The sequence below is a fragment of the Triturus cristatus genome, chromosome 10, assembly GCF_964204655.1.
Source record: "Triturus cristatus chromosome 10, aTriCri1.1, whole genome shotgun sequence".
Lineage (NCBI taxonomy): Eukaryota > Metazoa > Chordata > Amphibia > Caudata > Salamandridae > Triturus > Triturus cristatus.
The window spans coordinates 1,195,712,199-1,195,732,670 of record NC_140593.1 but is presented as its reverse complement, the minus strand read 5'-3'; the positions used below and the strand labels follow the sequence as shown (position 1 = coordinate 1,195,732,670).

Here is a 20,472-nt window from a genome sequence, read left to right as displayed (position 1 = left end):
TCTACCCTGAGAGAGCGATCCACTGAGACTCTTGTTAAAATACATTCAGTCCTCTGTAACTGGGGTTCTTAACTCTCCCTTGAGTTTGTGCCATTGTGTCGCTACATTATTCACAAGAAAGAGATTTTCTGAATTCATGTTAAAGCCTTTCTGGATTCCCTGTCCTCCGAGCTGCCAATGGAGACTCTGCCCAACAGACCCCCTTGTAGTTTCAAGTGTCTGGCTTCTGGGCCAAAGATCTTCCTGCTAAGCCCCACCTGCATCGGATTTGGCTGCCTGGGTATCACAGGCAATGTGGCTCCCTAACAACTGCTTGATCTCACTTGGGATATTTGACCTGAGACATCCCCATCAATATCCCTGGTGACAATTTGCTGCTTCCTGCTACTTCTAGTGTATTTAGGCTGAGAAGGAACCAGTGAAGATGTCGATGGTTTCCGAAATGACGACTTGGCTCCGACTTCATTATTGTCCTTCTAGAGGTGGTTCTTTTGCACCACTTAGACTTTTGGAAGGAGCTAAAAAAATCATCTAAAAGACGTGAGGATGCTAGTGCCCGAAGCTAAAGCCAACAATGTTATAATAATGTCAAGGATATACCATTGAATTTCGATTTTGAGCTAGGTTCAGGAACTGCCCCTTGTAGACCTTCCCTGTACGTCAGTGAACATCGGGCTCATGGCCCAGTGGTCGAAAGGAAGTATAGTCTTTTGTGACTTTAGGGGTATCCGATAGCACAGATTGGAGACCCAGAGCGGTGCCACATCGATGTCCCCTCTTATCAAAGATCCATGTGCTCCTCATTGCTTGGGGACAGTAATTGCTCTGTCTCTTTCCCTTCAGTCTTGTATCCTTCCTGTTCCGCCTGCACACGCCTATCTCCCAGGCAGGTATCACCCTCAGTTAACTTTTGCTCCCTTTGCGGATCATACCCTAAGACTCCCAGGTAGGTGCTAGGCCTCCCACTGAATCTGTTAAATTTCCCACTTATTATGCATTCTTACTGTGGTCAGTCATTAATATTTGAAGCTACTTTTGGTTGGGGTTGAGGGCCCTGGCTCAGAAACTTTGGTTGAAGGACCTAATGGAGTGGGGGTCGGTGGAGGAGCAGCACTTGAAAATGTCATGTACGGATGAGGGTGCAGCTGATGGGATAATGCTATGGGCCCAGCTACTTATTAGCAGGGGGAAGATCCTTCTCCTACATCGCGGCCAAGACCTGGAACGAGCTCCCCACCGACATCAGATGTGCCCCTTCCCTGAACACCTTCAGGAAGGCGCTGAAGACCTGGCCCTTCGACTGATACGGAACTGCTGCCCCCCCTCACCCTCCCCTCCCAGCGCCTTGAGACCCTCACGGGTGAGTAGTGCACATATATTTCCCCTGTTTTATTGTTTAGGGTTCAGGAGGGTGATGCCTCTGGAGCCGACAGCGGCTCTCATCCACTGTAGTGAACATGGGTTGGTCATTGTTTGTAGCGTTTATTCCAGTAGACCGACTAGGTCCATGTGGAATCCATCATTATGTACTTTGCCTCTTGTCTCAGTCTCAGTGTGTTGCTGATTGACATACCCTTTTGTGCATTCTTTGATGTAAAGATGTATGCAGACCAGATCCTTTGCACTGTATGTTTTTTGCAAAATCAAGAAAACACAGTTTATAAAAGAAAATATTTGCAGCTACTCCACTTGAAGGCTTAGCCTTTCTGTGGGTATGAGACCCCTCCTTCCATGGTCTCCCTTTCAGAAGACTGTGTTCCTCCGTGTTGCTCTTCTTGCAGCAGTTTCTTCAGGGTGAATGGCTCTGTCGTTATTGCCACCTTAGATTCTGAAAGGAAACTACATTCCACATAGGTGATGGGGTCTAACCCCACCAACTATGTGAAACCTGTAAACTCTCCTTTCGCTGGATTGTCACTTAAGGGACTATGCCATTTATTTTTCAAGACCCTCCTCTTCCTTGCTGCTGCTACTCAAGTATCCCTGACATGGGTTACTGTACTATCGCTCTCTCACCACTGTCCGTCCTCTAGATATCTGGTCCTTGGCTCAACATGTCCCACTGATGTCTTATCCCTTGATCCTCGTGGGCCTATCCCTCGTCCTCTCCCTTATACACTTCTATGAGTCAAACATCAACAAGGAGACTCTGATTCCCAAGTATAATCTACTGCACTAAAGTCAAAGACTGTCTGCCACACCTGCACCATGGATAGTAGAAGTCCTCTAACGGTGAGTGTGCAAACGACATCCATAATCAAAGTCAAAGTCCAGCCATAGAGCTGTCAAAAGGCAAACTGCCCCAGGAAACAGACACCGATGTGTATGACATCCAGAATCTAACAAACCTCAACTCCTGCAGCTCACACCCTGTTATGGTAGGTCCATCCATAGTCAAAGTCCAGCCATAGAGCTGTCAAAAGGCAAACTGGCCTAGGAAACAGCCGCAGAAGTGCATGACAACCAGAATCTACCAAACCTCAACTCCTGCAGCTCACACCCTGTTATGGTAGGTCCATCTATAATCAAAGTCAAAGTCCAACCATAGAGCTGTCAAAAGGCAAACTGCCCTAAGAAACAGACACAGAAGTGCATGACATCCAGAATCTACCAAACCTCAACTCCTGCAGCTCACACCTTGTTGTGGTAGGTCCATCTATAATCAAAGTCAAAGTCCAGCCATAGAGCTGTCAAAAGGCAAACTGCCCCAGGAAACAGACACAGAAGTGCATGACAACCAGAATCTAACAAACCTCAACTCCTGCAGTTCACACCCTGTTATGGTAGGTCCATCTATAATCAAAGTCAAAGTCCAGCCATAGAGCTGTCAAAAGGCAAACTGCCCCAGGAAACAGACACAGAAGTGCATGACAACCAGAATCTAACAAACCTCAACTCCTGCAGCTCACACCCTGTTATGGTAGGTCCATCTATAATCAAAGTCAAAGTCCAGCCATAGAGCTGTCAAAAGGCAAACTGCCCCAGGAAACAGACACAGAAGTGCATGACAACCAGAATCTAACAAACCTCAACTCCTGCAGCTCACACCCTGTTATGGTAGGTCTATCTATAATCAAAGTCAAAGTCCAGCCATAGAGCTGTCAAAAGGCAAACTGCCCCAGGAAACAGACACCGATGTGTATGACATCCAGAATCTACCAAACCTCAACTCCTGCAGCTCACACCCTGTTATGGTAGGTCCATCTATAATCAAAGTCAAAGTCCAGCCATAGAGCTGTCAAAAGGCAAACTGCCCCAGGAAACAGACACAGAAGTGCATGACAACCAGAATCTAACAAACCTCAACTCCTGCAGCTCACACCCTGTTATGGTAGGTCCATCTATAATCAAAGTCAAAGTCCAGCCATAGAGCTGTCAAAAGGCAAACTGCCCCAGGAAACAGACACAGAAGTGCATGACAACCATAATCTAACAAACCTCAACTCCTGCAGCTCACACCCTGTTATGGTAGGTCCATCTATAATCAAAGTCAAAGTCCAGCCATAGAGCTGTCAAAAGGCAAACTGCCCCAGGAAACAGCCGCAGAAGTGCATGACAACCAGAATCTAACAAACCTCAACTCCTGCAGCTCACACCCTGTTATGGTAGGTCCATCTATAATCAAAGTCAAAGTCCAGCCATAGAGCTGTCAAAAGGCAAACTGCCCCAGGAAACAGACACAGAAGTGCATGACAACCAGAATCTAACAAACCTCAACTCCTGCAGCTCACACCCTGTTATGGTAGGTCCATCTATAATCAAAGTCAAAGTCCAGCCATAGAGCTGTCAAAAGGCAAACTGCCCCAGGAAACAGACACAGAAGTGCATGACAACCAGAATCTAACAAACCTCAACTCCTGCAGCTCACACCCTGTTATGGTAGGTCGATCCATAATCAAAGTCAAAGTCCAGCCATAGAGCTGTCAAAAGTCAAACTGCCCCAGGAAACAGACACAGAAGTGCATGACAACCAGAATCTACCAAACCTCAACTCCTGCAGCTCACACCCTATTATGGTAGGTCGATCCATAATCAAAGTCAAAGTCCAGCCATAGAGCTATCAAAAGGCGAATGGCCCAGGAAACAGACACAGAAGTGCATGACAACCAGAAACTACCAAACCTCAACTCCTGCAGCTCACACCCTGTTATGGTAGGTCCATCTATAATCAAAGTCAAAGTCCAGCCATAGAGCTGTCAAAAGGCAAACTGCCCCAGGAAACAGACACAGAAGTGCATGACAACCAGAATCTACCAAACCTCAACTCCTGCAGCTCACACCTTGTTATGGTAGGTATGTATTAGCAACAGTTTGCTTAGGTTGGAGAACGTAAATGAAAACCTGTGAGAGGAGATGAATTTTTCAGATGCCAGCAATCATAAAACCATGTGCCTATCTCTGCTATGGTTTTGTCCTCAGCGCAAAACATGGATGCTTTGCTTGCTATGACTTAAATGAACTAAAGATCACAGTTTTTATATTCCTCAACCCCTTACATGCCCACACAATAGCAAGCACTCCCGGCACTATGCGTGGTAGACGAATGGCATGCATTGCCCCTTACCTGAACACACAATTGCAATGGCTTGCCCAGATGGGCAGGTGTTGTCCTGTGGTTGACTCGTCAAACAATGCCACGGATGGAGAGAAGTTGCTCCACAGTGAAGGTAGTTGGCCCACGTAATATCAGCATCCGAAGCCTTCATGTTCACAGCTGCGATAAACGTTTTGCACCCAAGTTGTTTGCACATCTTGACACCAAATCCATTGTCGTTATCCCAATGCTGACTGCAAACCGTGCCCCATTTCCCCTGGTACTTCATCTCGACCCGACCAGAACATGGATAAGAGCCATTCAGGCGCACTTCAATGGATTCTGCACAAAGGAGATAGCGGTGTGTTAGATTTTAGCGCAAACAGCAAAACTGCCTTATTTCCTCATCTGCACATCTGGCCTTCATCTCAGTTATTATATTACTAACTCAGTGAATCAGTTCTTCAGTCTTTTACATTGCTTCACATGATGTGAGTTAGTCCTCCATCCTTGGTTATCATCCTGATGACTGACTAACACCTGCAAGCAACAACTATATGGATGAACTGGCCGCCAAGGAGCTCCAAGACCCAGAACCCTGACGGGCACTCTGCCTTCGGGTCTAGCCTTTGTGTTATTGGTTTGATTCCCAGAGTGCTTTGTGCTAAGTAAAGCCTTCAGTGAAGGAAGCAGCACCTCATCAGAGGTAAAGTATTTGCTCTGGATCCTTTGGCAGCTTGTGCCTTCAGGGTGGGTAGTTTTACAGTTCTTCCGCAGGGAGGTCCTATCATGCAGCTAACATTGAAGTCTATGGTCAGCGTTATCCTGTGGACCAGGAGATGGCAAGTCTCTGCTAATCTTAATGTCTCAGTCATTAACTAGAGGCAGTGTTTCTTCAATTATTCTAAGGCCCAGATTTCCAAAACTATAACGCAGCGCAACACCCAAAGATGCTGCGCTGCGTTGGATGACAGAGAGAGAGCAGGAAGGCGCCATACCAACAGAGATGTGGCGCTATACTGCTCTCTCCTCAGCGCTGGCGCACAGTTGGTCTGCCTTGCCCCATGAACACACCCTTACACTGTAGTGTGTGCATGATGTCTAGCATAGGTTTTGTCCTGGACGGACAGCTTCCAGTACAAATTACTATGCCTAGGCAAACTCTGAAACGTTCCCACTTTACATGAGTGCTGTACAGAGCAGCGCACATGGAAAGTGGGAAATGTTTGGAGAAATAAAAGCATTTCAACTTTTTAACATGTGTAAGTGGCTTTATTGTTTGATGCAAAACAATTGTTAGTAGATAGGGTTTTGCACACAAAACCATGGGTGGTTGCACAGGAATGCCGTTGCACCACCCATGGCGCCCCCCCTTGATGCAGAGTAATGCAAAGCACCCATGGAGCGCCCCCTTGATGCAGAGTAATGCAAAGCACCCAAGGAGCGTCTCCTTGATACAGAGGAACACAAAGCACCCATGGAGCGCCCCCTTGATGCAGAGTAACACAAAGCACCCATGGAGCGCCCCCTTGATGCAGAGTAACACAAACACCCATCGAGCGCCCCCTTGATGCAGAGTAACACAAAGCACCCATGGAGCGCCCCTTGATGCAGAGTAACACAAAGCACCCATGGAGCGCCCCATTGATGCAGAGTAACACAAAGCACCCATGGAGTGCCCCCTTGATGCAGAGTGATGCAAAACACCCATGGAGTGCCCTCTTGATGCAGAGGAACACAAAGCAGCCCATGGAGCGCCCCCTTGATGCAGAGGAACACAAAGCAGCCCATGGAGCGCCCCCTTGATGCAGAGTAACACAACCACCCATCGAGCGCCCCCTTGATGCAGAGTAACACAAAGCACCCATGGAGCGCCCCTTGATGCAGAGTAACACAAAGCACCCATGGAGCGCCCCATTGATGCAGAGTAACACAAAGCACCCATGGAGTGCCCCCTTGATGCAGAGTGATGCAAAACACCCATGGAGTGCTCTCTTGATGCAGAGGAACACAAAGCAGCCCATGGAGCGCCCCCTTGATGCAGAGTAACACAAACACCCATCGAGCGCCCCCTTGATGCAGAGTAACACAAAGCACCCATGGAGCGCCCCCTTGATGCAGAGTAACACAAAGCACCCATGGAGCGCCCCATTGATGCAGAGTAACATAAAGCACCCATGGAGCGCCCCCTTGATGCAGAGTAATGCAAAGCACCCATGGAGCGCCCCCTTGATGCAGAGTAACACAAACACCCATCGAGCGCCCCCTTGATGGAGAGTAACGCAAAGCACCCATGGTGCGCCCCCTTGATGGAGAGGAACACAAGGCATATATCCCACGTAGAACAGAAAACCTGGAAGCCAAACTCAAGTTCCCAATGATTTATTCACAAGTAATAGTGGCAGCATGCTGTCTTCATCTTACTTCTGATGCGTTTCGGCTCACGTCACGAACCTTGACCACAGGTGCAAAGGGTTACTAGACAAAGTGACCATGTGAGTTTAAATGGTGGTTCGATACTGCAATGACCAGCATGCACTGCAGGTGAAATAGTTCTCTGCACACTTGCAGTGTATATATATATATATATATATATATATCTCCAGGTAAAATACGATCACAAACACTGCAGTGACTTAGTTGTTGCGCGTACGGCTCATTTTGCCCCATAAAGGGACTGTGTGCATTTGAAATGTAATAGTCCATTTCCGTACTTACGATTGGCACAATAAAAATGTTACTTTAAGCAAAGGGATGCAAAACTGAAAAGAGGCAGTAACATATTCCTCCTCTGCTCACCTTGCATGTTTCATGATAATGGGAAAATTCTCTATTGAAATGGAGGTCAGCGGATCATTATCCCCAAGTTCTGTACCACAAACAGCAGACCGGTCACACACACACACACACACACACACACACGCTCACACATATGCACACACACACACATGCATACACACACATGTACACGCACACACACACACACCCACACACGCACACACACACACACATTAGGAGAAAGTCTTTCAGTTGTTTCTTGTAGGTTGGATGTGACACTATGGTCCTGATGTGAGGGGCAATAAAACTCCAAATTCTGGACTGATTGCATTTTCTTGAAGGCGGGGACTTCCAGCAGAAGAGAGTCAGTGCTCTGAAGTTAACAATTCTTCTGTAGTGCTTTAACTTGTTGGCCAAGTAATAAAGTTGGTCGGTGAGCAAGATCTTGTCAACAATGCAGGTTATTTTGTATGTGGATCTAGTTTTTATGGGGAGCCATCCAAGAGATGACAGGACAGAGGATAAGAGGTCAACGTGACCAGACCAGAACCAGTGGCCAGGCAAGTGGCCTCATTCGCGCCTTATGAGAGGCTTTGATGGGTTCAAGGTGAGTTTTGAGAATACTAGAAAGAATTGCTTTCCTGTGGTAAAGTCTTAAGAATATCAATGCCTGGATGGCACCCTTGAGATCTTGCTCAGGAAGGAAGGGTATCATCCCACTAAGGAGTTTAAGTTAAATGTTAGCATTTTTTGGCAGCAAGATGATTATAGTGAATGACGGCCAGTCGGCTGTCCAGGGAGAAACAAAGTAATCAAACGCTCTCGGCGATCGAAGGATAGCAGTCAAGTGTGTTGGATGAGCATGGCCGTTCTCAAATGGTCATTGAGGGAGACTGTTGAGAACAGAAAGACCCCTGATTTATGAGGATGGAGCTTGAGGTGTTGTGCAGTCATCCAGTGCTGCTTTGTTTGCAAGAGTGGTGGCTGAAAGAGAGATGTCAGCAGAGGATCAGGTTTTTAAGTAAAGCTGGGTGTCGTCGGCATATTGGTGATAGGGTATGCCTGAGGGCTTTAGAAAAGTACATAGTGGACACAGTAGAGACTGAACAGGGTGGGGGCTAGTACAGACCATTGGTCCATCTGGGGGAACAGCTTTAGGGTGTGACAAAGTGCTCCACCTTCACCAAGTGTGAACAGTTCTTTAGGTCAGATGTTCAGTACTGTTCCTTCAAGACCCATGCGATCTTGAGTGTGGATGAGGATTTCAGGTTGGCATAGTTGATGCTGTTGAGAGAAGCTGAGAGATCGAGAGGAATAATGAGGCATGAGTCCCCGTTGTCTAGGATACTGAGACCATCTTTGGTTATCTGCAGAATGGCTGTTTCCATGCTCTGTCCAGCTCAGAATCCTGATTGGAATTAGCCTAGCAAATTGTTTTCTTATATGAACTGCTTTAGTTGATTGGTATTTTCTGTGTTATTTGTGTCCAGTACCTCTGTACAGTGGGTGGCACAGAGGTACTGGGCACAAATATGTGAAACCAGCTATGGCAGCTGTCAAAGTCAGCGTTCAAATGTTGGTCCACTGGTGGTTGGACTGGACTTGGCATTGGAAGTGAGCTTCACAAAGATTTTTCTGTGATTAACTAGTGAGCCTTAAATCTCCTAATTTACAAGCAAGCTACACCTATGTCTGAAAATAAGGCACCATGTCTTACAAAAAATTATTCTTGAATAAGGACTGACAGTTTAGAAGTAATTTGGAGCCAAAGTGAGACACGCCACTACTCACACGAAATCCTTTGTGAATCAGTTGACTGAGGAAAACAATCAAGCGATAGGTGGAATATCTGAATTACTCAGCCACTAGTAATTAGGTTGGGTCACATTCCAATCCATCATTTTTGTCACTGTCCAGTACAGACGGGTCAGTCATGTGCGGATCAGCCCTAGTCATGCCTTAGTAGGAGCAGTCCCCGCCAATATGTTAGGCCACATCTAATTGGACAGGAACCCAAGCAGCCCCAGAGGGGTTCCGGACAGGTTGGGCCACATCAGTGAGATGTATTTTTAGTCATATGGCACAGCAAACTTGGAACCCACAGACCTGTCTTTCTGAATCCTTTGTATGGTTGAAATGGGTTAAATGACAGCCTCCCACACTTGGCTAATTTTCAGCATTTCCAGTTTTATTCGAAGGAAACACATTTTTTTTGCAACCAATCAATGGGATACACCCTTATACTTGTTTCAACACATTTTAAAGTTGAATACCCTTGCATTACTCGGACAAAAGAGCTCTCGCTAGAGTCACAGCATGAGTAAAAGACTTACTCCAACTTAACCCAACCTGGCTTTTCCTCCAGTGACTCTCCAAGTATAGTACAGGTCAGGTGGAGAACTACTGCTCCATGGGGACTCAACATGTTTAGTAATCTGAAACCACCTCCTCATAGATGAATTGCATGGACTTCCTCCAACCTAACCCAACCTGGCTTTTCCTCCAGTGACTCTCTAAGTATAGTACAGGTAAGGTGGAGAACTACTGCTCCATGGGGACTCAACTTGTTTGGTAAACTGAAACCACTTCCTCATAGATGAATTGCATGGACTTCCTCCAACCTAACCCAACCTGGCTTTTCCTCCAGTGACTCTCCAAGTATAGTACAGGTCAGGTGGAGAACTACTGCTCCATGGGGACTCAACATGTTTGGTAAACTGAAACCACTTCCTCATAGATGAATTGCATGGACTTCCTCCAACCTAACCCAACCTGGCTTTTCCTCCAGTGACTCTCTAAGTATAGTACAGGTAAGGTGGAGAACTACTGCTCCATGGGGACTCAACATGTTTAGTAATCTGAAACCACCTCCTCATAGATGAATTGCATGGACTTCCTCCAACCTAACCCAACCTGGCTTTTCCTCCAGTGACTCTCTAAGTATAGTACAGGTAAAGTGGAGAACTACTGCTCCATGGGGACTCGACATGTTTAGTAATCTGAAACCACCTCCTCATAGATGAATTGCATGGACTTCCTCCAACCTAACCCAACCTGGCTTTTCCTCCAGTGACTCTCTAAGTATAGTACAGGTCAGGTGGAGAACTACTGCTCCATGGGGACTCAACATGTTTAGTAAACGGAAACCACCTCCTCATAGATAAATTGCATGGACTTCCTCCAACCTAACCCAACCTGGCTTTTCCTCCAGTGACTCTCTAAGTATAGTACAGGTAAGGTGGAGAACTACTGCTCCATGGGGACTCAACATGTTTAGTAATCTGAAACCACCTCCTCATAGATGAATTGCATGGACTTCCTCCAACCTAACCCAACCTGGCTTTTCCTCCAGTGACTCTCTAAGTATAGTACAGGTAAAGTGGAGAACTACTGCTCCATGGGGACTCGACATGTTTAGTAATCTGAAACCACCTCCTCATAGATGAATTGCATGGACTTCCTCCAACCTAACCCAACCTGGCTTTTCCTCCAATGACTCTCTAAGTATAGTACAGGTCAGGTGGAGAACTACTGCTCCATGGGGACTCAAAATGTTTAGTAAACGGAAACCACCTCCTCATAGATGAATTGCATGGACTTCCTCCAACCTAACCCAACCTGGCTTTTCCTCCAGTGACTCTCTAAGTATAGTACAGGTCTGGCTGGAGAACAACAGCTCCATGGGGACTCAACATGTTTAGTAAACTGAAACCACCTCCTCATAGATGAATTGCACGGGTCTTTTACTAAGTGTATTATGCTTCTTGCGTGCCCACAAACTTGCTGAAGTTTTGTTCAGTTTTTTTCAAAATATATCTTACCAATTTCAACTGGCTGCAAGCTAACATTCATAATCTGGGTAATCAAAGATGTTAATAGTGCTAAGCGTACCCCGTAATGAAATAGGGAAACATGATCAAAACTTCAGCTCTTTTTTTGTTAGTCCTGGTTACAATATGCCTTGAATAATTCACAAGGATTCTTTAGTGCCCAGATTCCAGGACACTTAACTTTCATGTTCACTTTTCTGTTTCTTTAAAGTATGATCCAGGGAATGATGCTTCAAACCAACTGAAATCCTGGAATCCAAAGATCAACCCAACATCAAACAAAGTGACATTATGGAATTCAAACCCCAACTAGGCATTATCAAACAACATTCAAAAATCCATCACCCAAACCAACTTCAAACAAAAGGAAATTCTGGAATCCTGAACTCAACCGAACATCAAACCAAAGAGCATTAAGGAATTCAGAGCCCAACCAGGCATTATCAAACAACATTTGGAAATCCAACACACAAACCAACATCAAACAAAGAATGTATGATGTTACAACGCATACATTTACAACGCATGTCTTTACAACACAGTTTTTACATCGCAACATCCTTTACAACGCATTCCTTTATATCGCATGCCATAACATCGCATTTTCAGAAGCTACCTTTACAACGCATTTCATTACATCGCATTATACCTTTACAATGCATACCATTACATCGCATTTAAGGTAAGTGTTGGATAGTATAGGGGTAATAATTACTATTCTAACTCCAGTGAGTGCAACAGTAGGGTAAGTGTTGGATAGTGTAGGGGTAAAAATTACTATTCTAACTCCAGTGAGTGCAACAGTGGGGTAAGTGTTGGATAGTGTAAGGGTACTATGCGTTGAAATGGTATGCGTTGTAATGACTTGCGATGTAATGCCTGCATTGTAGTGGCATGCAATGTAATGGCTGCGTTGTAATGACATGCGATGTAAACGATGTTGCGATGTAATGACTGATATGTAAAGGTAGTGCGATGTAATGACTGTGTTGTAAAGGTTGTTTACCTCAAACAAAAGGGAATCCAGAACCCAAAACTCCACCAGGCTTCATCAAACAGTGTGTCATTCTGGAATCCAAAATTGAACTAGACATAATCAGCATTCAGAAATCCAAAACCCATTGCAACATCAAACCAAGGGGCATTCTGAAATCTGGACTGGTGGTTAATGTTGCTCATGCAGGAGTGGACAGTGAGAGCCAATCCTTCTGTTTTTACCAACTGTCTATTTGGGGTTTTGGTAAATATTGATGAATCTGCTCCTTTCGAAGAGCCAAAGCCTGTGGGTTGACAACGGCAGTATTGATCACCCAATAAATCAGCCCTTTGTCTGAATGTATAGGGTTGTCCATCCAATAAATCAGCCCTTTGTCTGAATGTATAGTGTTGTCCACCCAATAAATCAGTCCTTTGTCTGAATGTATAGGGTTGTCCATCCAAAAAATCAGCCCTTTGTCTGAATGTATAGCGTTGTCCACCCAATAAATCAGCCCTTTGTCTGAATGTATAGGGTTGTCCATCCAATAAATCAGCCCTTTGTCTGAATGTATAGTGTTGTCCACCCAATAAATCAGCCCTTTGTCTGAATGTATAGGGTTGTCCATTCAATAAATCAGCCCTTTGTCTAAATGTATAGTGTTGTCCACCCAATAAATTAGCCCTTTGTCTGAAGGTATATCAATCAATCAGTCAATCAGGGGTTTGTTAAATGCAACTACTCACCCAAAAGGGTCTCAAGGCGCTGAGGGGGAGGGGAGGGGGGTGCAGCTCCTGGATGTTGACGGTGATTCCTCGAAGAGCCAGATCTTGAGATCCTTCAAGAACTTGGAGAGTGTTGGTGTCTGCCGGAGGTGGAGAGGGAGGGTGTTCCATGTCTTGGCTGCGAGGAAGGAGAAGGAGCGTCCTCCTGTTCTGGTCTTCTTAATGTTCGGCACCGTTGCAAGGGAGAGCTGGGCTGAGAGGAGGAATCTTTGGGGTGCGTGGATCGAGAGGCGGTGGTTCATGTAGGCGGGTCCGGTGTTGTGGATGGCTTTGTGGGCGTGGGTGAGAAGCTTGAAGGTGATTCTCTTCTTGACAGGGAGCCAGTGTAGTGTCCATAGGTGTAGGCTGATGTGGCAGTGGCTGGGTTTGTTGAGGACTAGTCTGGTGGCAGTGTTCTGGACGTTCTGGAGTATGTGGGTGAGGTTCTTGTTGATCCCCACGTAGTATGTGTTGCCATAGTCCACGCTGCTGCTGATGAGGGAGTGGGCCACAGTTTTCCTGTGTTCAAGGGGAAACCAGTTCAAGGTCTTTCGTAGGAGATGGAGGGTGTGGTAGCAGGAGGAGGTGACCGCGTTGATTTGGCGGTTTATTTTGAGTTCGGAGTCCAGGATGATTCCAAGGTTGTGTGCGTGGTCCGTGGGGAGGGAGGGTTCTTGAGGGCGGGGGGCCACTAGGTGTTGTTCCAGGCATCACGGGTTGGGCCCATGATGAGTACTTCAGTTTTGTCCAAGTTTAGTTGTAGGCAGCTGTTCTTCATCCACCTGGCAACGGCTTCCATTTCTTCTTGAAAGTTGTGTTTGCAGTTGTTGAGTTCGTTAGGTAGGATGAGGATGAGTTGGGTGTCGTCTGCATACAGTACGATGTTGAGCCCGTGTGATCTGATGATGGATGTGAGCGGGGCCATGTAGACATTGAATAGGGTGGGGCTGATGGAGGATCCTTGGGGGACTCCACAGGTGGTCGGTGTGGGTTCTGAGATGAAGGGAGGGAGTCTGACCTGCTGCGTTCTGCCGTAGACGAATGAGCGGATCCAGTCGAGGGTTTTATTCCGGATTCCTGCATCATGGAGTCTGTGGACTAGGTTGCGGTATGAGACTGTGTCGAAGGCTGCAGAGAGGACCAGGAGGATGAAGGCCACAGTCTCTCCTCTGTCGAGGAGGGAGTGGATATCGTCTGTTGTGATGAAAAGGGCAGTTTCAGTGCTGTGGTTCTTCTTGAAGCCTGATTGGGAGGAGTCGAGGATGTTGTTTCCTTCTATGAAGGAGGTGAGATGACTGTTGACGGATTTTTCAATGACTTTCGCAGGATACAGGAGTAAGGAGATCGGTCTGAAGTTCTTGAGGTCGGTGGGGTCTGCCGAGGGTTTTTTCAGGAGGGGGTTGATCTCGGCTTGCTTCCAGTCACCGGGGAAGGAGGCAGTCTCAAAGGAGTGGTTGATGATTCGTAGAAGCTTGGGGTGATGATGTCTGCGGCTCTGTGGTAGATGAGGTGGGGGCAGGGGTCAGTGGGGGCCTCGGAGTGGGTTGACATCATAGTCTTCAGGGTGTCTTCAAGGCCCAGCTGTCAAGTGTCGGCTGCGTGGTGTAGGGAACGGTGGGTGTAGGTTCAGCGTGTAGGTTATTGTCGTCAAAGTTGTCATAGATTGTCTTGATTTTGTTATGGAAGAAGGCGCTGAGTCTGTCACAGAGGTCCTGAGAGGGTGGGATGTTGGTTGTTTCACTGTTGGGTTTGGCAAACTCTTTGATGATGCTGAAGAGTTCCTTGCTGTTGTGTGCGTGGGTGGAGATTCAGTCCTGGAGTGTTCTCTTCCTGGACTATCTGATAGGTTTGTGGTGGACGGGGGTGGCTACTTTAAAGTTGTCGAGGTCTGCTGTGGTTTTGGAGTTCCTCCATAACTTTTTGAGGTGTCTGTAGGTTTGTCTGGATTCTCGGAGTTCGGCGGAGAACCAGCTGACTTTCTTGGCATGTGGGTTGGAAGTTTTCTTGAGGGAGGCGATGGTGTTGGTGCAGTCGGTAATCCAGTTATGTAGGGTATAGGCAGTTGTGGTTGGGTTGTCGTCTGCGGCAGTGGGAGCGGAGCTGCTGAGGGCGGTGGTGAGCTGGTCGTCGGAGAACTTTTTCCAATCCCTGTGATGGAGCCAGTGTGGAAGTTTGCAGACGATGTTAGTTTTGAAGGTGAAGTGTACGCAGCGATGGTCCATCCATGGGAGTTCGGAGGTGTGGCTGAAGGTGATGGAGTTTCCTGCTGTGAAGATGGGGTCAAGGGTGTGTCCTGCTGAGTGCATGGGTTCTGGTACGATCTGTTTGAGTCCGATGTTGAGGAGGTTGTCTTGGAGGGAGGTGGAGTTGGGGTCTTGGAGGTTGTCGAGGTTGAAGTTGAGGTCTCCCAGCAGGGTGTACTCTGTGGAGGTGATGGCTTGCGGGGTGATGATGTCAGTGATGGAGTCAGAGAAAGGTGCGCTGGGTCTGGGGGGGTCTGTAGATGAGGGTGCCTCGGACGGTGGTGGTCGGGTTGGTCTGTATCTTGAAGTGGAGGTGTTCCATCAGGTCTGTGGGCCCGTCGGTGTAGGTGATCAGGCAGAGTTTGGACTTGTAAGCGATGGCGATGCCTCCTCCAGGGCAGTTGGGGTGGTCATTCTGGGTGATGTTTTAGCCTTTCGGGATGGTGAATACGATGTCAGGGCACGAAGCGGCGTTCGTCCAGGTTTCGGTAAGGAAGGAAACGTCAGGGGTGGTGCTGTCAAATAGGTCCTAGATTAACACGGTGTGTCTGTGGAGGGAGCAGACGTTGAGTTGGATACATTGCAGGTTTTGGGGTGGGATGGAGTTGTTGCTGTAGGGTGGAGGTGGGACCTGAGTTTCAGTAAAGGTGAGGGAGTGGCAGCAGTGTCGCCAGGTGAAGGGTCTGTGGGTGTAGAGAGGTGAAGAGAACTTGCAGTTGCTGTTCTTGCCAACGTTGAGTGCGTAGAGAGCCGAGGAGCTGTAGCGTTGGTGGTCCGGAGGACAAGGGTTCCTGGCACTGGTCGCGGTCAGGTCGCGGACGGGCGTAGACGGGCTTGCCTTTGGCGTGCCAGTGACACACCCACTGCATGCGGCCGCTCAGCGGCCGCCATTAAGTAGAGGTCGGGGGAGGGCGGAACAGCTGGGAGGCAGGAGCGGGAACACACGGGAGCGAGAGGGGCTGTGGGGGCAGCAGCGGCGGGAAAGAAACAGCAGAAAGAGGCAGAAGCGGGGGGAAAAAAGTAAAAAGGCGAGAGGAGGTATAGTATTGTACACCCAATAAATCAGTCCTTGGTCTGAATCTATAGTATTGCCCACCCAATAAATCAGCCCTTGGTCTGAATGTGTAGTATTGTCCACCCTATAAATAAGTTCTTAGTCTGAATGTTTAGTATTGCCCACCCAATAAATCAGTCCTTGGTCTGAATGTATAGTATTGCCCACCCAATAAATCAGCCCTTGGTCTGAATGTGTAGTATTGTCCACCTAATAAATAAGTCCCTGGTCTGAAAGTATTGTATTGTCCACCCAATAAATCAGTCCTCCATGCGAGTACATACTGTTGCTCACTCAATACACCAGCCCTTGGTCCGAGTGTACACTGTTACACACCAATTAAACCAGCCTTTCCGGCACAGGTAGATTATTCCTTACCCATTAAATTAGTCCTTTGTGCAAGTGCAGAGTACGCCCCAAACAACAGTACAATTATTTGCCAGGGTGTACAGTAGTTCTGAGGGCTGGTACCCAAAGCTCTGCTCAGAAGCCCACGGGCAGCGCAATTAAATGTCAGTGCGCCGAATGCGTAGTCTTGAATACACCTCATGCCTTTTTAATCCACTATCAGACACATCCTGCCCTTACATCTTTGTTGTCATGGTCAGTGCAAATTCAATCCATGAATGTAATCTTTACAATTCTTTGGGTTACATTAAGGTTTAGAAATTCACACACTTGAGGAGGGATCCCTCCTTGAAAACAAACAGCCTAATGAATGAAACTAGTTAGGATAGGCAAAGTGACTTGGTACTATAGGGTGTGAGCTCTCCATGTGTGTACTAGGGGTCTCAAAAGACTTCTGGGCTGTTATCGAGTTCGGGCTGGACTGTTCCCATGAGGCACAGGGTCAGACTGATTTGGATATGGCCATGTCTGAACTGGGGTGGTGGAGTGAGCTAAAGAATGATGATGGATTAAAACCAAATCGGTTGGCTGGGGGTGAGTGTTTGATTTGCTCTAACGCTCCTTCCATCATCCCCTTTGGTATCGCCCTGTTATCGAACATGACATGAATTCTAACAGGCTACAACTTGATGGCTGCTTCTTTTTCCCTTGTGCTCTTTGACTCTCTAAAGTCTGAAGCCATGAGACACTTACCTGAGCAGGTAACTGTGGCAGCTCTTGTGGCTTCTCTTTTTACTGGGGTCTTCTTGCAGTCCCAGAGGCTGGACTCGTTGCCTGAGCAGTGGTATGTCCTGCTCAATGGATTTGCCACTTCCAATGTTGTGCTGTTGAAGGTTGTGGCGTTGCCGCAGTTCAGCTGCTGGCATGCCACATCAGCATCCGTCTGGTCCCAGCCTATCTCTGAAACCGCCTGATAATGGTACTTGTGAGTGTCTTGCCCGATGTAGTGGACCTGCACTTGGCCGGAGCAGGGATTCCCGTTCCCCTTCAGGTACAGCTCCTGGTGTCCTAGTCAAAGACATGCACATTATAGAACTTGTTTGGCTACAGACCTACAGTTAACAAATACTTTTTGTCTGCACCCTTGTTTGTAAGAAAGAACATAACACAAAGACTGACAAAGCACATTAGGAAACTGTTGTGTTCTGGAGGAAGCCAAACAGCTCAAGCTATCTCACGGTGGCTTAGACAAATGCGAGAAGACACCATAGAGCATTCCAGAGTCTCAGTTGACCAAGGCCCACAGATGACAACTAGAGGCAGCAGCTGGTCCCCCTGGTAGGCCCACTAGTATTCATGGCACTGCCCTTGTTACCAGAGGTCCAAGGGATCATGGCCCAAAGATTTTACTTTCTGCTGTTTCCAATCCTTGCCCATGCTCAGCAGCAGATAGACGGCTGTTGAGAGACCAAGTGTGGGAACAGGTATCGTAGTGGTGTGATCATGGAGCAAAGGGTGTGTGATGTTACTTCTGATACCCCTGACATTTTGGTGAATTGATGTTCATGGCAGAATCTTGTCTCCCACGTGCCGTCAGAAGACAGAGACCTACAGGGGATGCTATGCCCAGCAACCTGACCAGCCATTTTACCTTGGCTGCCAGGCCCGAGCTGCCTCCTTCACTTTTTGAAATCTGGATATAGAGTGAAGGCCTAATTGCGAGTTTGGCGGACAGGGTTAATCCGTCCCAATGTGGCGCATAGCCCTCCTGCCAAATGACATTCATTTGGAACTTGTAATACGGCAGACGGAATGCCCGTTGTGCTTGTAACGGAGTATCCCATTCACCAAGATCCAAATTAGGCCCTTGATCTTAGCTGTCTTTCAACTAAGTCTTGTCAGGTGTCCTCCACTACACATTCTTTAATCTAGAACTTTGTTCTCCATGGAATATGGTCCGTTTTTCACCATTTATATCTTATGGTGCATAACGGTTTCTCTCCCCCTCCCCGGCTCGACAGTTTCTTCTAAATGGCCAGATCTATGAATTTGAACAATATAACTTAATATGTGCACTGGGCTGGACTGGAAAGTAGGGCAACCTGGCAGAGCCAGAAAGGCTAGTCAGTCACTGAGTCACTGAGAGGTCAGTGAGTGGGACATATTTTAGGCTATTTTTGGCAATGTATTATGGTCTGGTGGGCAATTTGTACTGTTGAGTGCCCTGATAGTACCACAAAGATTGCCCGCAGCACGCACAAATGCATTTTTAGTGTCCCATACCTCGTAAAAAACACATATACAGCATGTCTTTACAAGTTCAACACTGATCTGATTTGCTAATGAGAAACACTCTTTTAGCTATCTGATTTGCTAATGGGCAGCACTTTTATTTTGGTGCCCAGGCTCATTTTCTGAGCCTGTCCAACCCTATATGCGCTTTCATGTTACTATGCCTGAATGTGATCGGAATGGCGTGTTTCTACTGTACCACTACATAAGGCTACTGAACAACCAGCACCCCTCCAGCCAGCCACGCAGCTGCAACAGCCACGGCATCCAGGAGCATCCAGCCAATCAGCAGCAGCACTTTTAGCAGGTTCAAGAACCAAGTAGCAGCATCAATCCAATAATCACCACCAGCAAAACAAGCACACGAAGGCACCCGGGAGAATCGGGCCAATCATGCACCAGTGAATGCATTCAAAGATCCCTGGAACCATCTACCCAATGAGGGACCACTGTTTGCATGCAAAGACACATGGAAACACCTATCCAATCAGGAACCACTGAATGCATGCAAAGACACATGGAAACATCTAGCTAATAAGAGATCAATGTACACATATGAAGACACCCAGGAGCATCAGGGCAATCAGAGACCACTGTACATATGCAAAGACACATGGAAAGATCTAGACAATATGGGACCACTGTATGCATCCAAAGACACAATCAGGGACTACTGTATGCATACAAAGACAGATGGAAAGATCTAGACAATCAGGGACCACTGTATGCATCCAAAGACACATGGAAAGATCTAGACAATCAGGGACCACTGTACGTATTGAGAAACACATAGACAAATCTAGCCAATCAAGGACCACTGTATGCATCCTAAGACACATGAAAGTATCGAACTACTCAGGAACCACTGTAAGTATATAAAGGCACTCCGGAACATCGGGGAAATCAGGGACCACTGTACGTATGAAAAGACACATGAAAAGATCTAGACAATCAGGGACCACTGTACGTATGCAGAAACACATAGAAACATCTAGCCAATCAAGGACCACTGTATGCATCCAAAGACACATGAAAGTATCGAACTACTCAGGAACCACTGTAAGTATATAAAGGCACTCCGGAACATCGGGGCAATCAGGGACCACTGTACGTATGAAAAGACACATGAAAAGATCTAGACAATCAGGGACCACTATATGCATCCAAAGTCAACATGGAAAGATCTAGCCAATCAGGGACCACTGTATGCATCCAAAGTCACATGGAAAGATCTAGCCAATCAGGGACCACTGTATGCATCCAAAGTCACATGGAAAGAGCTAGACAATCAGAGACCACTGTATGCATACAGAGACACCTGGAAACATCAAGCCAATAAGAGACCTTTGTACACAGATGAAGACACCCAGGAGCATCGGGGCAATCAGGGACCACTGTGTGCATGCAAAGACACATGGAACTATCGAGCTAATTAGCTGCAACACTTTAAGCAGGTGCAAGAGCCAAGCAGCATCTATCAAATAATCATCATCAGCAAAACAAGCATACGGAAGCACCCAGGAGAATCAGGCCAATAAGGGACAACTGTACGCATGCAAAGATGCCTAAACCATCTAGCCAATCAGGGACCACTGTACGTATATGAAGGCACCCAGAAGCATTGGGCCAATTAGGGGCCACTGTATGCATGCA

At 47.0% G+C, this 20,472-nt stretch overlaps 1 protein-coding gene across 1 annotated transcript in view; it reads right to left on the bottom strand.

Annotated features, from left to right (window-relative positions):
* LOC146797027 (scavenger receptor cysteine-rich type 1 protein M130-like) overlaps positions 1–20,472 on the bottom strand; it is a 253,013-nt gene that overhangs the window by 84,278 nt on the left and 148,263 nt on the right. Inside the window, exons 11-12 of the mRNA XM_085629619.1 lie at positions 17,281–17,595; positions 4,565–4,876 (exon numbers count right to left, since the gene is read on the bottom strand). Of these exons, the coding sequence (XP_085485745.1) occupies positions 4,565–4,876; positions 17,281–17,595 (627 nt within the window). The remainder of the gene's footprint in view (positions 1–4,564; positions 4,877–17,280; positions 17,596–20,472) is intronic.